The sequence below is a fragment of the Amblyomma mixtum genome, chromosome 4, assembly GCF_055824585.1.
Source record: "Amblyomma mixtum isolate Tamu chromosome 4, ASM5582458v1, whole genome shotgun sequence".
NCBI classification, from domain to species: domain Eukaryota; kingdom Metazoa; phylum Arthropoda; class Arachnida; order Ixodida; family Ixodidae; genus Amblyomma; species Amblyomma mixtum.
In genome coordinates, this window is record NC_143015.1 from 148,264,167 (window position 1) to 148,288,204 (window position 24,038).

General features: G+C 45.7%; 1 protein-coding gene across 1 annotated transcript in view; it reads left to right on the top strand.

Moving 5' to 3' along the window:
- LOC149348699 (uncharacterized) overlaps positions 1–24,038 on the top strand; it is a 54,441-nt gene that overhangs the window by 12,197 nt on the left and 18,206 nt on the right. The window contains exon 2 of the mRNA XM_089541829.1: positions 23,328–23,437. Coding sequence (XP_089397955.1) covers positions 23,328–23,437 — 110 coding nt within the window. The remainder of the gene's footprint in view (positions 1–23,327; positions 23,438–24,038) is intronic.

The window sequence follows — 24,038 nt, forward strand, 5'->3', positions numbered from 1 at the left end:
GAGAGAGTGTATTGAAGAGGCGGGTGAGGTGTCTTTTCAGAATTCATGTGGTGTTAGTATTGAATCATTTCTGGAACTCTTGGCCCTGTACCTCAATTCTACAATCATAAGCTACAAAGAACATTTCTATGTCCAGAAACGTGGGATATGCATTGGCTCAAGTGTCGCCCCTGTGCTATGTGAAATTTTTCTTGCCAAGTTTGGACGTTTGCTTCAGTCTCAGTTGAACGATGAGCGCGTTGTACGTGTCTTTAGATATGTAGATGATTTCCTTGTTCTTCTCAACCTTTCGTCTAGAGATGACTTGAGTGTAGTTGCAGACTCGATTTTAACCCGATTCAAAGGTATCATGAAGTCACTGAATTTTTCCATAGAACTTCCGGCTCACGATTCCATTCAGTTTTTAGATATTCACCTGTATTTTAATTCTGTTGGTCATTTTTGCTGGGCTTACGAGCCACGATCCAAGAAAGCGCTTCTACCTTACGACTCTTCTCATTAGAAGCTCATTAAGCGAGGCATAGCAGCCACATGTCTCAGGTCGGCGCTCCTCAAGTCATGTCCGCACAAAGTTGGTAGTAGTTTTGACAACCAGGTTCGAAGACTTAAAGAAGCAGGCTTTCCTGGCGATGTTCTTGTGGCTGTCGCAGAAACTCTAAAGAAAAAGTTGCACAAAACAAGAGAACACACACAGTTATCTAAGATAAATGTACCCGGACAACAGAAAAGGAAGTTTGAAGTTATGCCCTATGTACACAGGCTCTCGCACAACTTGAAGAGAGTGGCAGCAAAATTTGGTATTGATGTTGTATTTTCAGCTCCCCTCAAGCTTGCAAAGCTTTGCGCTCTGGCAGATCATGACAGCGCCAAGAATTCAGGGTGTAGCACAAAACACAAGAAGCCACACGTCTCATGCGCCACAGATATTGTTTATCAGATCCCTCTACGCTGCGAAAGTGTGTACATTGGGCAGACGGGCAGATGTCTAAACGTGAGGCTGAGTGAACACGCATCTTCGCTTCGTCAGCAAACTGATGAGCACTTGCCAAAGCATTGCAAGAGCTGCCCAGGTTGCTTTCCCTCTTTGAGCCGCACGAAGATTTTAGGAAGGGGTAAAGATCAATTGGCGAGGGAAATCCTGGAAGCTCATGAAATATCACAACGCGGTAATGACATGTGCATTAGCACACCATCTATTTATCTAATGGAAAAAGAAAGAAACTTTCTAAGACGCACTTAATGTTTGTAAACAGTTTCATGACCGGTGGCTATTCCACGCCTTTTCATCTCTTTTTCTTTTTCTTTTACCGGTTTTTTCTAGTTTATCACAGTTTTGTCATTCTTTCAAGTTTGCGCATGCGTGTCTTTGCTCGAGAAGGGATGTGTCTTTCGTTTATCGATTTCATTCAGTTGTAAGTTGTAGCCCCGTCCTGTCCTCATCTTTCTGTGTCCTGTTTTAAACGCTACGTTTGTTCGTTCAGATTATCTCATTTACAGTCACGCTGCTGTGGCCAGGTACCCATATCAAGTGAACAAGGCTCAAATGCGAAGGAAGTAGCGATAAAAAAGTGCTTAAAGTGGGACAGTCAACACGCGATGCGAGGGACGAACACAAAGATAAAGAATCGGTAATGACTGCCACTGCAGAATTAGAAGGATCAAGCTTGCGCAGAGCAAGAACTACTGCCAGAAACTCAGCTTGGAAAATAGGGGTGAAATCCGGAAGGCGCAGCGAAAAGGACCAGTCTAAACTCGGACAGAAAATTCCCACCCCTGCCTTTTCGTTGCACTGAGAGGCACCGGTTGCTATTGCAATTTTTGTAGTCACTCCGGAACCAGCACAGCACTTCGTTCACCTCTTCGTCGCACAGCGTGAACGGATGCCGGTCGTTCCCATTACAATATTTATTTATTTATCTATTTACTTCTTTATTTATTTATTTATTTACATACACTACGGCTCCGATGGGACTATTGCAGGAGTGTTAGAAAGAAGAAAGAAAGGGAGGGGTGACATAATCAACAGTCAACAACATTGAAGTACAGAATAACTCAACAGACTAATTACAGATTTGTAACAATAACGAAAATTAAGTTTGATTCCAGCGAGCGTACATCACCGGGTAAAGAATTCCAACTTTCGATAACACACCGAAAAAAACTGAATTTAAACGCGTCTATGTGTGCTTGAATAGGCGATACATGCAATGGAAGGTGAAAAAAATTAGGAGGTGTGGGGGGCACTTTGACGATCTGAAGTGCACGAGGCGAGAGCCTTTTCGCGCCCATTTGACGGCCATGAATTCAGTGATTTTTGGTTACGGCGTATGGAAGGATGGATGGAAAAAATTTTATTGTTAATAAATTTCAAGTGCCCTTGACCCTTACGGGTCACTGGGCGCCGTGGTCGATCCTTGGTCCAGGATGCCGCACTTGACTGCTGCCATCGTGGCTCGGCACACAAGGAATCGTTATACCACTGATGACGTCATCCGGATGATTGGCAGCTCTAGTCCATTATAGCTATAGTCTATAGTCTAGCTAAAATCTATTCAATCTTCCACTATTGGGCTGGCCAACAGAGGCACCCCCAAGGGATCGGTGTTCCACGATTACCTTTAGGAATATCGAGACGACCTCTCAACTTCCAGGATGGAGGGAGGAAAAGGCGTGTGCTATTGTTCTGATTTGCAAATATGCAAACTTTGCCCCAGTGTTGGCTGAAAGAAAAAATCAAAAAATGTATCTGCTAAACAAGGCAATTATGCAAGTATCTCAACGATAACAAAGAATGCCGTCCAGTGTGCCGGGTGTTTCAGCGAGCACTTTCTGAAATTTACTAAAATAGGCTCTTTGGGTAAGGATATGGCTTTTTCTGCATTGTATTACCTGTGTTAGCGGACAAAAAAAAACATATGAATGGTCTTAAGTAGTAGCTTAACGAATTTTTAATGATTAACTTTTTAACTAGCAGAGTTAGGCATGTAGTTGCAATTAGAGCTAAGTTTCTAACCGCTCATCAGTAATAGACACGTCAGTTTTTAGAATTTTGAAAGCGCGATCACAAATTTTGGCTTTTTCGACTAGTTACGTGCACTAGAGTAAATGCGTTGCCTGCGTGCTTTCGAAAGCGCACATCTTTTCGCATGATGCAGCCAAATTTTGTCCAGCCAGAGCGGCAAGGGCAATTGCATTTTCTAAATTTTAAAAACTGATATGGCTATTACTAACGACCGTCTACAAATCTCTAATTGTTGCTATGCACCTAGCTCTACTAGTTAAAAAGTTGATTATTAAAAATTCGTGAACAAGCTTACTACTTAAGACGGTTCACTTGTTTTCTGGTGTCCGCTAACACTGGTAATACTATCCCCAAAAAGCCATGGTAATACTATCCCCAAAACAATTTTAGAAAATTTCAGAAAGTGTTCGCTGAAGCACCAGCTACACTGGAAGGCATTCTTTGTTATTGTTGAAGAAATACTTTCAGAATTGCCTTGTTTAGCGGATAAATTTTTCTGTTTTTTCTTTATGCCAACATCACTGCAAAGTTAACATTTCTGCAAATCAGAACAATAACACACTTTTTTCTCTCTCCATCCTGGAAATTGAGTGTTCGTCCCGTTATTCTTGAAGCTATTAGTGGAAGGGATGCGTTATTTGCTTGTTAAATGCGCCATTGTTGTTCCTTGTCGCGGATTTCGCACGTGTTTTTTTGGTCGGGTACATACACAATGGGATAGCTACATCATATAGGCGCTGCAAATTTACCCTAATCTCATTTCTATAGTTTTCGTGAGACGGAATCACAATAGCTATTCTTAAGGAAAACAGGCTTTTGTTGCGGCTAATCTTGGAAGGCGCTGTTCGGGCAACAGGTACTAGCATTGAGAATTGTCTTCCCCGAAAATTTGGTTAAGGCACTTTGTCACATCGAAAAGGGCCTAAGATACGTTTACTTCTCAGTTCCGTGAAATGCACTGCGTTTAACTAGGGGGAATAATCGGAAAAAATGCTCGAGATTTTTTGCTCTTTGTTCGCGACTATACAATAAAGCTTTTTCTTTCTTTGTATGCGAAGAACAGGCCAGCTTTTCAGTTTTGCCACTGTCTGCCGAACTGGCAAAATGCCCTTTTTACAAGGGTTTGCTTTGCAGGTTGCAGCTGCTCAGAAAGTTCTTCAAGAAGTTCATTTTTATTGCACCCCTCCTTACGAGGGCGTACATGAAGTTGAAAGGACGTATAGGAACGTGCATGAGAGAAGGCATCCAATCAATTAGCTTCCTTGAACTGTGAAGTCATGCAGTGCGCTTCCTAGCTGTTCTTGATGAAATTTTCTCTCTTCAGTACTAGCCCTTTACAAAAATTTATTTAGACAGTCTATAAACTCTCCGTAGTCTTTTGTCTATAAATTCTATAGACTGCTGGCTATAGACAAACCCTATAGCAGAGTCTATAGAGAGTCTTTAGACTATCTATAGAATTATGACCATACACTTTTAGTACTTTTGCTTATAGACAGTATATAGACGTTCATCCGACAAAAGGAAATACCTCGAGAAAGGCATTAGAGTCTATAAGAAGCCTATAGACTGTCTATAGAGTACTTTTCCCAGGGCATGCAGTTGTAGGCCTGTTGCTTTTTTGTTTATTTACAAAAGCCTGCCGCACTCGAAGGCATCATTCCAGGGGGAATATATAGAACTTGCGTAAGTACCGCTAAGAAAACATTTTTTTCCGTTGTGTGTTTGCCGTAGATGTAGTGTCTGTGTTTTTAAACCGTTGAGAAAATGATTCCAGGAAACAAATACGAAGTTGCCCAATTGAATTTTTTAATGGAAAGCGGAACTAGCATAGAAGCAATGAGAACAGAAGGCGCCCGAAATTTGTCGACGACGCTCTTCTACGGGCCACAGAGGGGCCACTTAAAACCTAGCGCATGTTGTCGTCCTCCTGCATCTACTACATTTTCACCTAGTGAAAAATAAAGAAAATCTTAAGTATGCACGACAAATTTGTTTCTTAAAGGTCCACTCGTCTTTTTACCGCGGGAACTCGAACTACACGTTCCGAGCGTTCTTAGAAACTTCGAATTATTGCCCTGTGCTGCTTATTTCTTTAATTTATACCGGATTAAACGTCCCGGCTCCCGCCTTTTTTTGAACTTAACGCCGACGGTAGCAGGAGTCAACTAATGCGTGTAGTGCCTTTCAGCCACTCACGTGTCGGCTTGCCGCTCTGCCATCGGCGGTGTGGTACGTAGCAATCACCGAAAGCAAAGAGTCCACGCGTGTTTTTATTTCCGTGTACCTAATTTGCAGCATCTTACTGAACCTACTTATTCACGGAAACCTAAAAAACAAAAACAAAATAAAACCGAAAGCAGAGCCGCCACGCGACTGCCTGAAAGGCACTCCACGCGTTGACTCCTCCTACCGTCTGCGGTGAGTTCAAAAAATGGCGGGAGCCGAGACGCATAACCCGATTTAAATTAGGGAAATCGGCCGCACGGGACAATAATTCGAAGTTTCTAAGGATGCTCCGAACGTGTAGATCGAGTTCCCGAGTTAAAAAGGCGAGTTCATATTCTTCTTTAGTGCACCTTTAACTTTTTCTTTATTTCGCAAAAATATGAATTTTTGCTTAACTATACAATGTGTGTTGCCTCAGGCAATACCCGCCGCAGCTACGGCGAATCGCATCTGTACGAAGCAACGGAGAACAAAAGGCGGCTGTGTGCGCAGACATTTTAGCCGACCTATTCGTACAGCGGCTTGTGAAACATGTTCTTTTTTCTTTTTTTTTTCTGTTTCGAGCCGAAATTCAGGAATTTTCGTTCCAGAATTTGTTCAACCGGCAACTCTAAGAAGCCAGCTTTTTGTGTCACATTGACAAAACAATGGGACTTTATACGCGGGGTATTATTGCTTGAACAGCACAGCTAAAACAAAGTTTCTCGACAGTGCATGGCGCACGAAGGGATTCCCAGGCTTCGACGCCGATATTCGCATTGTCCATGTTGTCACGGCAAAAGTGCTGGTCGCCCGTCCGCTGCGAGTAGAGGACAATGCTGTATGTTTAAGGTACATTTATTTTCCTAGTTCTCTGCTGTCTCTGTGCCTGCCTGTCATGTCTTTACATTTTGGAAAATTCGAAAATTATAGCATACTGCTACGGAGATATTGAAGGTCACTGTGCACTCTTCTGATATGTGGCAAGATCATTTTTAAAGGATTTCCATCGATAGCATCCAACAATTAAAGGGGCTACGAAACACTGCTTGGGTGGATACCAGCTATAGTGCAGGTAGATTCTTTATGTCGCACACATGCTGACTTAAAAAGAATTACAGGAATCGATGCACAGGAACGGGAGTTATTCAATGAAGAAATTTCAAAATACAAGCAAACAAAACGCTGCCCTCAACTCGATTTTGGCGGGCCTTCCCACTCCTATTTCACTCTCCCAATGACGGCACCTGGCGCAACCAATCAAAACAGCCTGCCAGAGCACGTCGCGGAAGTTCGCACTCCATGGTTGCCTGCTCTCTGTAACTCGTTCTTGCTGAGACTGGCAGCGTCGTTTCCATGCCAGAGCCCCTGGTGGTGTATTTTTATTTTACTAGCTTTGCAGGGCTTTTATCTAAGACAAACAAGTGTGTCGCAATTTATTCACACAATTTGCAGTATATTTATTGTTTGTCAATCATCAAGCTCGCGCCAGGTGATGTCATATCCGCTGCTAAAACCCGCCACTGTGTGGGGACACCATCAGAGCCATGAATGTGTTTTTGGGAAAACATTAAAATGTTAAAAAAACGGAATATACGCGGTGTTGCCGACGCTAATAGCATTATTGTAACTCACTGTACGCGATCAACAGGCAAAACAGTCAACTAAGATTGTGTTTCTGAACCCCTTTAAGACTGCCATAGAAAACCCATAGGGGACGCTTTTTACGATAGCGAAAACGTTATTAGAAAAAAAAATCCAGACTGCCGTCGGGTGATTTGCGGATATATTGATTGTTATAGTGAAATCCTACATTGTATGAGAAAATTTCGTTCATCAACGGTTTCCCGCTGAAAACTACTTTTGTCCAGGATTGTTGGGTATGTGTTCGGATTACTCGCGCAGTTTGGTAGCCCGAATTCCGTCATCCTCAATCAACGCCACCCGCCGCGGTGGTTAGGTTAGGTTATGTTAGTGGTTAGAGCAGCCGGCTACTAAGCCGCGATACACCGGTTCAAATCCGACCTCGGCGGCCGCGTTTCGATGGAAAAGAAACACAAAGGGCAGTCGTGTACTGTGATATGTCAGTGCAGATTAAAGGTCCCCAGGTGGTCGAATTACTCCGAAGCCCTGCAATACGGAGTCTGTCTCTTTCTTCCTTCTTTCGTTCCTCCATTCCCTCACGGCGTGGTTGAGGTGTCCACGAAAAAGTGAGACAATTATTCTTTTCATTTCCTCACATTTCCTGAAACAATGTTAGTAACGTTCGTTACGATGAAAGTAGGGCGCACTGTTTCACACAGGGTTTGCATCCGGCGTCGCCGAGATGCTGTCGCTCCGTAAAGAATTACTTCATAGTCTAGAACTCCGAATCGACGAATGATCTTGCACAGGTCAAAGTAACGGAGCAGAAGTTAGTCACTGAGTCCGTGGCGGCGAATAGATGTCGAAACCGAAATTATGTCACCTCGCTTATATAACGCGTCGCTTCTTCGTAGGTTTTAGCATTGAGCGTCGGTGCGCTGCTGCAAGCAGACTTAACAAAGCACATTCTAATAGTCGGCTCCTTCGCCACCATTTCCTTTCAGCGCTTTTTTTTTTTAGATAATAAAGGATCGTCAAACAAGGAACAAAGTTACAGCCTGTTGCTCGGCAGGCCAGAAACTGGGCGTGTTCATATTGACCCGGAACGTACACACATAGAGCTTAGGACTCGCAGTTTAGCGCAGCAATGTGTAATCCTGGCCAGAGTGGTGTGTTCACAAATTTTAAGTAGTGGTCATTTCCAAGCACGTCACTGCCGCTGCTATAAATGATATCTATATGAAGCGTCAGCAGCTGTTTGGTGCCATCCCCCCACCCACCCAGCACAGGTAGTCGGCCCAAAATTGAAAAATAATGGTTTCACTGGTCCTTTGTAGTACCGGCCTTGGCCAATGTGTTTCCATATGGGCCGACTACCTGTACTGCTTAAGTCCCAGCATAAGACATCGGCAGGACAGTTGCTCAAAAGTGCGCAGCGAGCTTATGATGACTAGCAAGTGATGACGATGATGATAACAACTTTATTTTCCGCCAGATAAGGAGGCCCCCTACACCCCGTCCCCTGCACGCAGGCCTTGGTGACGGGGGCCGGGACCTCCGCGATTAGAAGCAGGCGAAGATGTCTCGATTCCTCGCGGCTTCTTCCGCCAGGCGGATGGCTTGTTGCTGTGAAGCAGGGGCCTCGCTCCGCAGCAGGGCTTCCCAGGTTGACCTGGCTTGTGCACGCAGGACGTTATGCTCCGACTGAAACATGACTAGCGAGTGCAGAGCGTTGTTACGTTGTCCTGTCTGCACCCGTTCTTCATCCGAAGTCGCAACGTCACCGAGGACAAGGTTTAAGAGATTGTCGCCTAGTGCTCCTCGATTTTCCCTCGATGCCGCTAGATAGCTTATTAGCATACACCATGGGACAGTACGGCTATGTGCACTCAGAGGGATCACTGTTGCTCCGTCGCATATCATCTACCCATCGCCTTTTGCGTGACGCGTCGGAGGATGAAGAGACACTTCTTAACGGACAATAAGGGAAGGCTACTCCATATGAAGATAATAAGGATGAAGTGGTGGTGCACATACAAAAATTTGAAGTATAGGGCTTTCACGGGGAGCACATCAATGGTGTGGCATTGAGAACATTTAGAAGGGCATTCGTCGTTCGCAGCGCTTAGACCGCGTTACCTTTTGTTCGAAGTACATTATTTATGCACTGATAATAATGTAATAGTGCAATAAGCGTGGCGACGCTGTCTCTTCCAGATTTCCTGACCTTCTCTAGCATCACGTGCCACAGTTTTGTTTCCCTTCTGTCACTGTAATAGAGTGCATGTGTTGCATGGCCTGCGCCAATTTATCCCTCTCGATTTCAACTTGAAATTTATTCACGGTGCTCTAATTCCCACCGCGAGCGGCGCGCTATCCTTAATCTCCCTTCAGTATTATTCACTGGCCTGCTGCCTCTAAGTTCAAGCGATGGCAAGGAACATACATGAGGAGCGAAATGTGTTATGATGGGGCGGTGAATCAATCCGCCGAAATTCGGGTTGGGAGACAGAAGCGTCAGTCATCGGATAAGAGGGCACGTTAAAGCAAGTGAGCGCATTACCCCTGTGGTTGCACCATTTCAAGCAGCCCTCTCTTATGTATATAAACAGGCTTAAAATACACCTCTCCTACAGTTTAGACGTTCAATATTGCCTCAGGACGAACAACCAACAAATTTTATAAACAAAAAACTGCTTGCGCAATCGCTGAGGTCCAGGCGGAGCCATGTCACTGTGGGCAAGCACCCTAGGACTTTGCGGTTGCCAGCGAGACCATTTGCTTCCAGAGGCCATGTACCCATTGGGCTTTGAGCAGGTGAGGTCCAGAACAAGTGGCGAATATTGGCTGCGGTGTGTCGCAAAGGCACAAATGGTAACCCAGGCGGTAAATGTCACTTGGAAGCATTTCGGATTTCGAAAGAACAACGCTTCGCTTGTGTACCTTGATAAATTTTCAACAGTTCTTTTCACCGGTGCTGCTCCCGCGCCCCATGCAAACGCATGTACTTTTGAACCCTGTGGTCGATACCAAACAAAGCTTAGTTTCTGTTGTTTCTGTAGCCTTTCTCTTTCCCTAAAGGTGGCGCAACAACAGAACAAACGCCTTCGAGGCTTCAAAGGCGCCTCGCAATCACTTTTTTTGTGTACTGCTGCGTGTGAGCGACTGGCTTCTTAGGTTTTTTTTGTACCTGCTTAAGTATCCTTTTCAAAAACGAGGTTTCATTCATTGATGCCATCGCAACTTATCTTCAACGGTGTTCGCTGCCTTGGGCGCGAGCCTGATGGCGGAAGCAGAAGAAGTTGAAGAAGCCGTGTTCTGCTGAGCCGTTACTGGTGCGATGCGTAAGTAAATTTCCGACGTCCTGTAAATATGTTAGGCAGGAAATAATGAGCTCAGCTACGGAAATAGGTCTACAAAGACCACTTCATTGTTCCATGTTCTGCATTTCTCCCGCCTTCAGTGTTTTTTTTTTTTTTTTGGCTCCTAATGCGACAACCCCCTCCCATCCCAGTGGAGCTCTAAACCCACGAACAGAAAACTGCGCGCAGATGACTTCGTTCAGAGTACAGGGGTCTCTTTTTCACGAGTAAATTGTAAAAACACGAGGCAGACGTCTAGACACCTGTCAGGTGTTTTTGTCACTTTCTAGAACTATACAGCGCCTCATTTAGCATACGAAGTGTGGTGTTAGTTACGGGAACAGCAGAGGCTACCCTGCACGACAGCACGAATCCCCACAACATCCACATCTTTCTGGTTTATGGGAGACAGGCTTAGAAAACAGAGCAGCGCTGAAAACTTCTGTAAACGGAGAGCAACATCCTTACGTCCGAAAGTTGAATATTTTCAGAACGCAAAAATAAAAATTTCCTTCCTTACAATCCCCTCCGGATCTTTTCTCCCTGTTATTTAGGGCAACAAAGAGGATCTCAATTTGACGCCGGCTGTAAGTATGCATTTCTAGACGTAGCATTTAACTCTCCACGCAATGCACTCAGTGGCTCTTTCCCCGCCTCTCCCTCTAGCAAGTCTAACGAAACCGGTCTCTGACTGCCTGAAAAATGTTATAGCAATAACTGTGCGCGAGACTTTTGTGAGGGTAAATGTGCGACATCTGGCGTCGTAATACGCTGGGAGAAGAACATAAGGGCGTTAAGCTGCTGTCCAAATGGAATGCTGCAGGCTTGGTGCTGAGTCATCAGGGAGAGACATGTGAACTGAGAGGATGGCTCGAAAACGCTAATTGAAGATGGCTGCCGCAGAGAGTGGGGAACCTGTGGTCATGAGATCGGGGTGTGTCTTCGAGTAGGTGCAGTTGCGGTGGTCGGCAGTTTGGATGCAGTAGTGGTGTCAGTGTCACGTATTTGTGTGTAGGCAAGACGTAAACGGATGGGAACTTCATGTTTTTGTATGACATGGTTGCCTACATGCTAGCCGCTGTTGTCTGGAACGAAACTCTGATTCGTTAAAACTGCGACCTGAAGTGAAAATGCGGGTTCGAATGTTCTTGGTCTCTGCAAGGAATGAAGAACTTCGGGCACCCCACGCCGAATCTGACCAAAAAGATAAATGGATCTCAGTGTGACTCGAAAGACAGCATCTGCATGACAATGGAAATGTTCTTTCATGTTACGACAAAACAGAACTCTGCGAAGTCTTCTTTCCCACCTTGTATCTCTAGATCCAAATGGCAGGTGGTGCGCGCCCCACTACCTGCAACTCCGGCGGGAAGATTGCGTCGCCGCTTATGTACTTACAGTGGTGTCACAGGCATTTCCTTGTCTTTCATTTACGCCATATGAAGGAAGACAACAGTAAACGAAACCAAGGAGCATAGGGGAATTTTTCTGTGGATCTTTTAATTTGTGTGGTTGATCACTGAGAGATTAATAAATCCTTTTATCGTGAAAGGTCACTGTTAGACAGCAGAAGAAAAAACAATCACATGCCGCAGGTGGCGAAACTACGACCTCCGATTTTCTCTTCCGGTGCTGTAGCTACGGCAGAGGCTGTTCAATCCTCTGCTTTCGGGGGTTACTTATACTGCGTGTAACCTAGGCTTGAGAGTAAAGCCCCTTAATATTGGAAGTAGCGCATTTCTGTGAATTTCGCCGCCATGCGCCGTCATTTTTCTTCGCCACCATGCGTAGGCCGTCTGCCTCTGTTGCATGTCGAGCTCTCATGAGTTGCGCGCTGCAAATTCGAACTCTACTTTTCGCTTTATACCCGTTTGCAGCGCATTGCAGGGCACAAGCCGGCGTGATAATGGCTTCGTACTGTGCGCGATTTTTCGAGGAAAAAGTGACGTCAGCCGCAGAAAAAAAGTGAATCCGCAATAGCGGCCTTAACGACTTCGTTCCGACAAAGCACTCTGTCCTCGCTAGGTACTGGACATTTCTTGGTATTGAAAGTGTAGTGTGTCTACCTGAAACTTTTTTAGAGACCTTCGGGAAGCTAATAATCTTGCTTAATTCGCTAGTCATCGTGTGCCTTTTGACGTGCTATTCTGTCCATTCGATGGTACTGCTCTGTGTGTTCTATTCGCGATTGTTGGCCCATGTAATGAGCCTAGAATAGTCGCTTTACTTTCTGGATCTCGGTGTGGGTTTCCGCGAAAAAACAGATGCATCGTAGATATAAATTCTTTGCTGTAAACACGCGTGCTTCAGATGTGGCGCAAAATAGAAAACATGTTGATTTTCGTAGCGTATACGGCAGTCTATCTCCCGTTTGCCCAAGAGCTCTAGTGTACTAGTAGCTGTAACGACGTCATACCATCGTCTGTCTAGGGATGATAGGAATTGTTAATCTTTAATCCAATTAAGGTGCTTGTTCGATCGTCGCGACTGCGCAACTCTACCGTGATTCCGAGGTCTACGACGTCACGTGAGGAGCGAGTCACAGAAAAGATGTTTTTTAGGGCGAGCTTTGATTTGTCATGAGGGAAATCGTTATGATATACAACAGTGAATGATGTTTTCAAACTAACATCAGATCTTCAACTCCGTACTTTATAAGATAGTATGAATTGTTTCCGTGAAGTTGATTCTATCACACGATGACTACATCGTTTCCGATCGTGCTTTACGATGCTGAATATTGATTCAGCATGGGCATTAGAAGCACTCCTTAAATTCATTCGAGGAACTATTCTAGATGAGTCATCGAGAGAGCATCATATTTGCAGCACTTAATCTCAGCATTCCTCGGCGCCAGCAATCATCCAGAAATTTTAAGCCTACCTTGGCCAGGCACACCTCCGCAGAAGTAAATAAAATTAAGGGAAAAACTAAAAAATAAAACTGTCCTCTTTCAAGCAGGCGCGAAGTTTGTATTCGCCAGGCAATAAAGCCGCTGCATGTGTGTCACTCCGAGGAGCCAAGCTTAAACGTTTCGGTCCAAAATTTTCTAAAAAATGGATACCGCGCGTTAAAGAAAATGTCAGAGCATTTTCATAGCCACTGTCATGCTTCTGAGACTTCTCTCGTGAAACGACATCTTTAACTAAATTGGTTTGGTTTATTGGGGTTTAACATCCCAAAGCAACTCGGGCTATGAGGGACGCCATAGAAGGGCTCTGGAAATTTCGACCACCTGGGGTTCTTTAACGTGCAGTCACCCCACAGTACATGGTCCTCTAGAATTTCGCCTCCATAGAAATTCTAGAGGCCCGTGTACTATGCGATGTCAGTGCACGTTAAAGAACCCCAGGTGGTCGAAATTTCCTGAGCCCTTCACTACGGCGTCCCTCATAGCCTGAGTTGCTTTGGGAGGTTAAACCCTAATAAACCAAACCAATTTAGTTAAAGATGTCAGTTCACGAGAGAAGCCTTCAGAAGTACGATAGTATTACCGGAATTTTTGCTTTGCTCGATTGCAAAGAAACAGCGTCGTAAACAATATTTTCTCGAAAATGCAGCGCTAAGTGAAATCTGCTTTTAGCGCAGTGTCATTGTGCCGAAATATATTGAAGAATACATAAATCTAACGTTATTTTTGTCCTAATAGAAACTGTGCCGTATTGAGGAGGATGGAGTAGGCTTTGAGTGTTCATGCCGCAAGCGCTCACGTTTAGCTCTGCCATTGTTCAAGCGAGAAGGTGATAAATGTGGCTCGCGGTTAAGTCAAGCATGTCGAATCACTTTCTGGTGATTGTGGTGAATAATAGGCCGTGAAAAAAAGCGCAAACTTCGGCGCGGTCACGTATACAAGCGAGCACAATGGGACGGCGAGCGCGCGATGGCCTTCAAAGCGTGCCGTGCGCAGCACGCACAGCCGGCGGGCGAGGAGAATCGAGAAGCAAAGCGCGAGAGTGGAGGCGAGTGTCGTTAATTTTAATATTACCCTTAATATTGTACTTTGAATATTATTTATTTTTATTAATATATCAGAAAAAGATATTACGTTGTTATGAAAATTATTATGGACGTCAACAGCTCCTACGAACTTCTTCTTAGTTCTTAAAATATAAAATGCTGAGGGCCGACCAGCTATACTACTATAAACTACTTCAGTTCGTAGAGCTCCGGAAGCTGCACATTTGCGACAGGGAAGAAAACTCTACTTATCCTTTCCGACACAATAAAAGACGCATGACAAAAACAAGAAGCAATTGTGGTAAACAAACAATTCCTTACCAAATGGCTTCGATTCTTAATAAACCTGAAGGTACAGGAGCGGCCATAAGTAAACGGAGCACGCTATTGCAATCACACTTTCTCCATTGGTAATGAAGAAGTGTTGTTTGTCTACAGGAAAGCCCACCAACCTCCGCTACCAGCATGCGCGTACCACTGCTGGAAATTTCAGTTAGGTGACGCGTGAAAAATATTCGAAGACAGTTGCGTGCTCCGTTTACTTTTGTCCGCGCCTCTACCTTGAATTTCACATCCAGTATTAGCACATTCAAAAAATCACATTAAAGATGTCCTAATAATAACAGGTGTTTTGTACGGAGAGTGACGAGTACTTTTGACATGCATACACAGGATATATCCTTCTCTTGTACCATAGTTTTTCACTTTATTTTTGTTATAAGTATTGTATTGTATTGTATTGTATTGTATTGTATTGTATTGTATTGTATTGTATTGTATTGTATTGTGTACTGAACAAATTCTCTGTATAATATCCTTGCATATTATTGTACATATTTATTTCATTCCATATACTGTGGTAATGTTGTGATTATATTGGCATAATTTATGCACATTTGTTTTAATTATGTGCCTTACCTTCTTTGGTATGCGCAAACTGTATTGCACTTCCGTCGACTGCAGAGGGATAGAGGCCTCGTCAGGCGCCATAGCCTTTAGCCTCTGCCCCTGCAGCAGGTGCTGTAACTGCTCTGCTCAAATAAATCTTTTCAATTTCAATTTCAACATCAAGGGGCTTTACTTGAGAGTGGTAAGCAGCGCCACATTTGTCCCTAGCGGGCGGACGTAGTGCATCTTTTATTACCGCTTGGGTCGCGTATTATTACTGACATTTATGAAAGTAAAGCTTGCGTGCACTGTAGACACAGCTGCTGTAGGTGACGTCCTTGGCACTGCCAGAGTGCCTATGGAGAGAACCGCGTTGTTCTATTATGGTCAAGCTCGTCAGAGCCTTCGCGCTCGTTGCCATTTGACGGCCACCACGGGGGCTTATTTTCATTAACCTATTGCAGTGCACCTACATCTGGACGATGGCCGTAAGTTTGACAGCATGTTCTGCTGCTGTCCCCAATTGCCTAAAGACTGTGACAGTAGACCCAAAGTAAACGGGCGCGCAATACGTTTTGCTTCTCAGCCTAGTCAGCTTTTCTATACCCCCCCCCCCGTGCTGCATGATTTGGTTTGGTTTATGGGGGTTTAACGTCCCAAAGCACCCAGGCTATGAGGGACGCCGTAGTGGAGGGCTCCGGAAATTTCGACCACCTTGGGTTTTTTAACGTGCACTGACATCGCACACCACATGGGCCCCTAGAATTTCGCCTCCATCGAAATTCGGCCGCCGCAGCCGGGATTGAACCCGCGTCTTTCGGGTCAGCAGCCGAGTGCCATAACCACTGAGCTACTGCGGCGGCCGTGGTGCTGAACGTCAAGAATTACTGCGGCAATTTAGAAGTCTTGTTGCTCCCCATTAATTCTCCAAGTTTTGCATAACTAGCCGATGCGGGCGCACGAAGCATTTCATGTGGCAGAATCTGCAGCGCGTAACATGAGTATGCCTTCGGTATCAAGATCTTCGCGGCGCCATCTCACAGCAATATTAAGGCGAAAGCCTTTAATACCACTTACTGTCGTTAGCAGCCGTGTCAGCATATGTATCCGCGTTAATCGATACTTAATCGATGGCATTCGAATGATATCGGAATGATAATTAATGACTAATTGAGCAATAATAGTTAATGAATTAGCCTAATTAACCTTTCTTGTCAGACCTTATAAATAAATAAAACCGAGTAGGAAATTGCTCGAGTTGGGGAATCGAACCAGGGTCTCCGGAGTGCGAGACGAGCAAGCTAACCACTCCGCCATGCCAGCTCGATGGTTTGGAAGTAGGGGTGTGCGAATATTCGAAATTTTCGAATACAATTCGAATAGTATAATTTTAGTATTCGTATTCGATTCGAAATCCAAGTATTCGTGTTGTTTCGAATATTCGAGACGACGCGAATATTCGTATCTAGCCGAATATTCTATTGCGAGCACCGGCGTTCATTTCGGTCCGCAAGTCCTATCGACAGAGACATAACATTGCGGCGCCCAGAGCAATGCGTAACGTTGGGCCGTGCAGTAGCTGACTGCGCTGGTGAGCTTTTTTGTGGCTATACCAGCGAAGCTGGTATAGTCAGAGCTGTGCACGAAATATCTCGCTATACATGCCAGTTCAGTGCCAATTGAAAGGGCATTTTCTGTGGCCGGAGAAGTCGTTTCAGCTAAAAGGGAACTACTTCTTCCTGACCACGTGGAGCAGCCGGTTTTGTGCAACGCGCTGTAGCAACGCGCTTTTGTGCTGATGGCAAGCTAGCCTTGATCAATGCTGTGTACTAGTCATCTTCTCTGATATTTGCACTCTTCTAAGAAGAATGCTCGAGACTGATACTTTTTGTGCAGCCACACACACCGTTTGTGCTCATTTCATCACTGATAGTTGAGCTGTGATGTTCTTGGGTGCTCAAATAAATGTTTTGTAGTGGTTAAATGCGTCTGTCCTTGATTATTCGATATTCGATTCGATATTCGGAACCAAGTATTCGTATTCGATTCGTATTCGAAAAATTTGATATTCGCACACCCCTATTTGGAACGAACAAAAGCGCGTGTAGTGAATACGGTGTCTTCGTTCATTCCCATGCTCCTCCCTTCCCGTTACGGCGAGGGTCAGGTGTACACCAGGATATGCGTGACGGATACTTTTTTTCCCTTAAAAATCAATTTACCGACGAGCAAGGCGTAGAGCCGAACGGGCGATGGCGTTCTCTGGACTCCCTGGCAGCTTTGCAAGATGCTGTAGCGTTCCACTCTTAGAGGCGAAGCTTAACATCTTAACCACACATCAGTGACACAAGCAGCAACAGCGCGCTTAAGGCTTTCGCCTCACCGCACTTTCGAAGAGCAAAGTGCCCCCTTGAATTTTTTTCCTCCTGATTACAACTGAAAGTAGTCCAATTAAATTACGCGGTGTTTCCTACTGGCAGCGGACAGATGGCGCTAGTTGGTGGTGGCCAGCCAGTAGAGTTACAGGAATTCTAGTGGCCAGGAAGGCTGGACATGAACTTGTTTATGAATCGAGAGAGCCGAAAAAAAAAAAAAAAAACTCTATAGCTCGCGGAGCGCGACGAAGTTACTCTACTTTAGGCGAGCGAAGCTTGCGCGCGATATATAGAGCGAGCTAGTCACGTGGTTAAAAGAGGAGAAGTCACGTGACCTGGGAAGCGGCGAGACCCGCTGCTATGGTGGCTAGAAGGATACCGCTGCGCCGGAGGTCGGAGCGGCGGCGAGGCGAGCGGCGCAGTGGGTCTTGCCCAAGGAGGATATATAGAATTTGCATATATCCTCCTTGGTCTTGCCGCTTCGCAGGTCACGTGACTCCTCCTCTTCTAACACGTCATTCGCTTGAGCGGCGCCTGCGGCGAATCCCTTGGTATGAGGGAATGCCACACCTCCGGTTTAGGGGTCAAAGCGCTATGCCAGTGATCTTCAAAATTGCGGCTCGGAGAGTAAGAGCTCCCGCTCTTAATATACACGCTGAAATAATTGTTTCAAGAGCTTCTGTACTCAGGAGGAGACCTTTTCTTATATAGCCTTTATCAACTCATGTCAGCTCCTGCTACTAGTATAATCTTCCATGTCGTCGTAAGAGACAATAACTTTATCGCGCATTTTGGTCATTTGCCTTTCGTGACGACATACTAAGCTTGAGCTACAAACGCGTACGTGGGTTCTTTAATTATTTTCTTTCATACATACGTATCATGATTCAAGAGTAAAAACGATTACAACGCTTTCTGCCAGTACAGTGTTGCCTCTATTCTTGCTCATGCCTGTACATTCACCACCATTACTGTATCCAACGCGAGTTTCACAAAGAAATCTATTTTATTGTAATCAGGATGCTTTGCACGAGATTTAATGGCCCACTATATAATTACCACATTCAGGTTTAGGCAGGAGTATCTACTGCAGCGTTGAAGTAAATATCTCCATTTTTATCACCTCGTTGGCTTATTGGTTTGAGCATTCGTTTCACATACGACTCCATGGTGCGGTGTTCGCTCACTAGGCCAGCCGATATATTTGGTTCTTCAATTGACACTGGCTGTCTTTTCGCTAGTGATCGGCTTCTCTGGAGTCAAATTCTTCATTAGAGAGGTTTTTACTCCACCTCGAGCCGGAGAAAACGCGTCATCTACGAAACTCTCTGGTCAAGCTGCCCTTCAGCTATGAAAACAAAATTATCGCCATCATCATACTCGAGATAGCCTAAAATCATGGCGACGAAACTGTGTTTGTGTACTCTTATTGGCTTCCAAAAACTTATGACTATAACTGCTTATAAGCGTTCGCAAGATATCTGAATCAAGTATAACACTGCCAGAACTGTGGTGCAATTTCTTCCCTCGTTGAAGTCATACCATGTTAAAGGGCCGATACTTAAGCATGCGCCCACCTCGTAATTCCCAAGTATAAGTGAGACGAGTATGTTTTGCGCTTCGCTAATTTTTCTTTCTCCCTGGAGCGAAGGACCTATTTAGCCTCCGCCAATGATTACGCTTTGCTCACACGAGGACAAGTCGTTTTGTCGAAACGTTGGCTAGGCACCCTAACACTCTTCCCTCCTGTGTTCACTTTCTTTGTGGTGGCAAGAAACCTATTTTACTGTCCTAACATTGCTAAAGTACTCCTCTAGACATATGTAGCATTTATAGCCCTTAGGACTACCTTAGATGTTTCTCGTACATCTACTTGTACTACTGCTAGTGACTGGTGTGAGCTCCTCAGCACTAAAATAGCAGGATTGCACAATGTCCATGTACTTTTTGGTTCAATGCACTATTCGCAATTATGGAAGATAGTATTCATTTCGTCTCTGATCTCTAACTTAAAGTTACTTTGAGTTTAAGACATGAATTTTTACATTTCGTAAAGTGCTTAATTTAATTTAGCGAGATTGTTCCAAAGTATGACCGCGTCAGGGACAGAGAAACAAATTGGGGGAGACTGCAATGGCATCTGAAGACCTGAGGTTAGTTCTGAATAGCAGGCTGAGATAATTTTCCTCCTATTTTATTGGCGTATATTTTTTCCCATTTTCTTTATACTGTGGCTTTAATTCCACCTTTGTATTTCACCTGTCAATTTTATTACAGCCGACCAGTTCGCCTTCGTCAACGGTAAGCTCTCTCCGTGAAACCTTGAAATACCGTTAGTGGCAGAATCACCAAATTGCCTAGATCGCATGGGCAAACTCTGCTCGAAGAAAGTCGTTTAACAAACAAATTTATCTTTGCCGTCTCCCACTTCTGAGTCAGTACGTTTATTTCAAGAATCGCTCCCTTTCACCTTCTAGCAACCTTTTAACAATATCAAGCAAGAACACTAACTCCATCCAACAGGTCATGCCCTTGAGGCCGTTCTGAAAAGGTACCTTTCGTCTAATCACCAAGAAGGCGGCAGAGTAAATGGGTTTGTGGAACCAACGTTCACGCAGCTGAATGTTAATCTATCTTCAACAAGTTTTCTTTTCCATTGTCGTGGTTACCTGCAGCGCCCTAAATATATGCCATGTTTTGTAGCGTGAGCTAAATGGGTCACAGTCTCGCCGTTTCGCGTGCTCCCTCTATCGACCATACTGTGCATGCGCGAGTGACGTCACTGCGCACAGCTGGCACGCCTCGCCTCGCGCGCTCGCCGCTGCCACCGGCGCAGAGCCATGTGACGTCACTGCTCACGCTACGTAATCCTGGCATAGCAGAGCTAAGCCACTGCCAACTTTTAGAGCGCAGCTCTTTGGCGTCCGTTCCTGGGTTTCGCGTCGTCGTCGGCGTCGGCGTCGGCCTCGTAACCAGCTCCGCCCCCAATGTCACGCTTTTCAATTGGTCGAAATGCTCGTGACGTCACAGTGCGCGAATTTCAAATGGGGCCAATTGTACTTTGGCTAGTAACCATGCAACCAATCAAAGGGATCGTATAGTGATGCTGCAACTAAGTTGGACTGAGTTTAGTTAATTGCTTAATTAATCAATTAGCCTAATTAATATAGAGGAGAATGAAGAGGTCAGAAGAAAATAAAAGAAAGACGCGCGCCGCAGCGACAACAGCGTCCGCGGAAGGAGACGCTGCTGAAAAAAAAACAGATAAGTACGAAGCCGCGTTCCCTCCACCACCACGCACTTCCCCACTCAGTAAGACGTTGCTCGTTTCATATACGTTGTGTCGAACATCCTAGACAGTTCCAACAATTGACAGGTTAATGACAGAACACGATGGATAGAAATACAAGAATATAAATATGAAATAGCCTAATTAACCTTTCTAGTTAGACCGCATAAATCAATAAAACCGAGAACGAAATTGGTCGAGTTGGGGAATCGAACCAGGGTCTCCGGAGTGCGATACGAGCACGCTAGCCACTCCATAATGCCAGCTGAATGGTTTGGAATGAACAAAGGCGCGTCTAGCTAATACGGCGTCTTCGTTCACTCCCATCTTCCCCCTTTCCCTTACGGCGAGGTGCAGGTGTCCACCCAGATATGCGAGAGAGATACATTTGCTTTCCTCAAAAAATAAATTTACCGTCCAGCAAGGCGTACAGCCGAATTGGCGATGGCGTTCTGTGGACTCCCTGGCAGCGTTGCAAGACGCTGTCGCGTTCCACTCTTACAGGCGAAGCTTAACATGTTAACCACACATCAGTAACACGCAGACAGCCAATGGACGCGTCATTCGCTGGCAGCACTTGATTCATCATTCACAACCCCATTCGTGACAGAATGCTGTACTAAGGCTTTCGCCTTGCACCACTTTAGTCGCCAAAGTGACTCCTAATTTTAGAGCGCAGCTCTTTGGCGTCCGTTCCTGGGTTTCGCGTCGTCGTCGGCGTCGGCCTCGTAACCAGCTCCGCCCCCCTTTCATCCCCCCAGCGCTAGCAGCGACCGACTGATAACGACCGACTGATACCGCTGGATGCCGCTGACGCCGCTAGAGAGTCAAGATAACGTGACTGCATAGAACACCGTCGCCGCCATGCAGAAAGAGGAGGAAAGGGTCCCCCCCCCCCCCCCCCCTGTTCTTGTGTGGCGGATAGGGTGCTCTTCAGTTGCCGACGCGCCGGTTATTTCACGTAGGCCCCGGCACGTCGACGAATACGTGACCACCTTCCCACGGCTAGACCTTGTTCTTAGCGCTGCGGAAGCGAGGGTATCATATTGTTTGTGTCGGCATCGGCGGCGTTGTCCCTGAAACCAACTCCGCAGCTGGGGTTGACTCACTATCGAAAAGGTGAAACAGCTTATTTGCTGCGCTCAAATTTCGCATTAGGAAGTAACGTAATCGTCGGTAATTTTTTACTTTTTTAAAAGACTATGAGTAGGCAGCAAGCGCATGCATTAACGAGAACACACGAGATAGTTAGGCGAATATAAATATCAAAGCAGACGCCCCGGCCGTGACGTCAGCCCTGTCTATCGGAAAGAGCATGCGTGAATGGATGACAAAGTAATGTGACATGGATTCCGCAGCAAAGCGGCCTCTGCTTGCAGCACTATAATGTGATGAAAGCGGCATAGGCGTGCACAGGTCTGTCCATAAGGGGAGGGGGGGGGGGGAGTAAAACGTTCATCGTAGCGTCATTTCATGTCTTCTGGGTAGCAGGAAACAATATGGTTCGAAGCTTGCACCTTCTTTCCCATGTCTTTTTTTTTTCTTGGTGGGGGGGGGGGGGGGAGACTCTGCCCCCCCCCCCCCCCCCCCCCCCCCACAGCGTACGCCTATGAGGAGTGCTCATAACATACACTAACAACAAGTCTTTCTAGCTTTGTTTGTTGCGAGCGTCGACATTTTCTCAAAATGGTCACTAAGCATCGATTGGGTCTCTTTGCAGCCCATGTACCCTTTTAGTGCAGTTAACTTACGTGTCCATTACTTTGGCTTGGGACTGCACAGAGCATTTTTTCCTTTTATCGCTATGCACACTGCCTCTCGTTGTAGGAATGTAACCACTTCAGTGCTACTGTATGTGCAAATAAAGATGCCTCAAGGTTGATTGGCAGCGAATGGTATAAGATCGAATAAATGTAGTGGAATGAAGGAAATTTCTGTACTGCGAAAGATTGCACGTATCATGAATATGATAGGCAAAATTACGAGCAGATAAATACTAATCACGGCTTAATGTTCCTTGAGAGGAGTTACTGAGGACCAAACCAATTGATTTGCCTCTATGACGCTAAAAATGTAATGGTCGGTTTTTTTTTTCGTTTCAGAATCCATGCATGAAGAGTAAGTACCGTGCCTGAGCGCTTGCTTGCCGCGAAAACGCACCGGAAATAGCACAAAATAATTCAGTGAGGACTGAAAAAGACCGAGTCTTCGAGAGTTGTGTAAGATTAAGTCGTCTTTGGTTTATATCTTGCAAGAAACCGGCGTCAGTGGAACAAAGCACATTGTGAAAGCGAAAATCCCGCGCTTACAACCGCGAAATGCAAGTTACCGAAATGCAGGTTATGGTGACGTCTCAAAGAATCTGACCAATAGCCATCTCTGAACTTCAATACGAGCGACGGAAGAGGGTGCGGGCATGAAAAAATCACCAGGAAGGGCTCGCCAACTTTCGCGCGTGATTGTGGGTCCTCTGCTGCGTGTAGAAGTGTGTTATTTGGCTCAGGTTTTCATGACAACACAATGCAGTGATTGAGCGTGTTCATGTTCTCTCCTCGGAAGGTGTTTCAGAGCCCCACTAAAAGTTGTTTCAAGATGATCCAACCCATTCAGGGCGGAAACTTCCTCCTCGGCACTGTTTCCAGGCACAGGTACACCGAGTCGTCGCTAGACATCTTCGCGACCCTGTGCTGCGCCTGCCTCGGCGTCAGTTCCGTCATGTGCGTCGCTCTCATCCTGGCATTCATCACTTCACGTGAGCACCCCGTGTGTCCACACAGGGCCCTGCTTCCCCCGGAATAGGCTACCGCCTAACTCTGTGCGAGCTTCTTTTTGACTCAGGCTATGAGGGACGCCGTAGTGAAGGGCTCCGGAAATTTCGACCACCTGGGGTTCTTTAACGTGCACTGACACCGCACAGTACACGGGCCTCTAGAATTTCGCCTCCATCGAAATTCAGCCGCCGCGGCCGGGATCGAACCCGCGTCTTTCGGGCCAGCAGCCGAGCGCCGTAACCACTGAGCCACCGCGGCGGGTCTGTGCGAGCTTCTGAACGGGTCGTAAGCCTTTAGTGAACAAGGGTCACGCAGAACACCTGACTTCCAATTACAACATATAAGCTGTCGCATTTTGAAAACTCGCCGCGGTGGCTCAGTGGTTAAAGTGTTCTTCTACTGAGCCGGAGTACCCGGGTCTGAACCCGACCACGGCGGCCGCGTTTCAATGCAGGCGAAACGCAAAAGGCGCCCGCGTGTTGTGTGGTGTCAGTGCACGTTAAAGAACCCCAACTGGTCTAAATTGTTCTGGAGACCTCCACTACGGCGGCAGAGTCCTTTCTTCTTTCAGTCCCTCCTTCA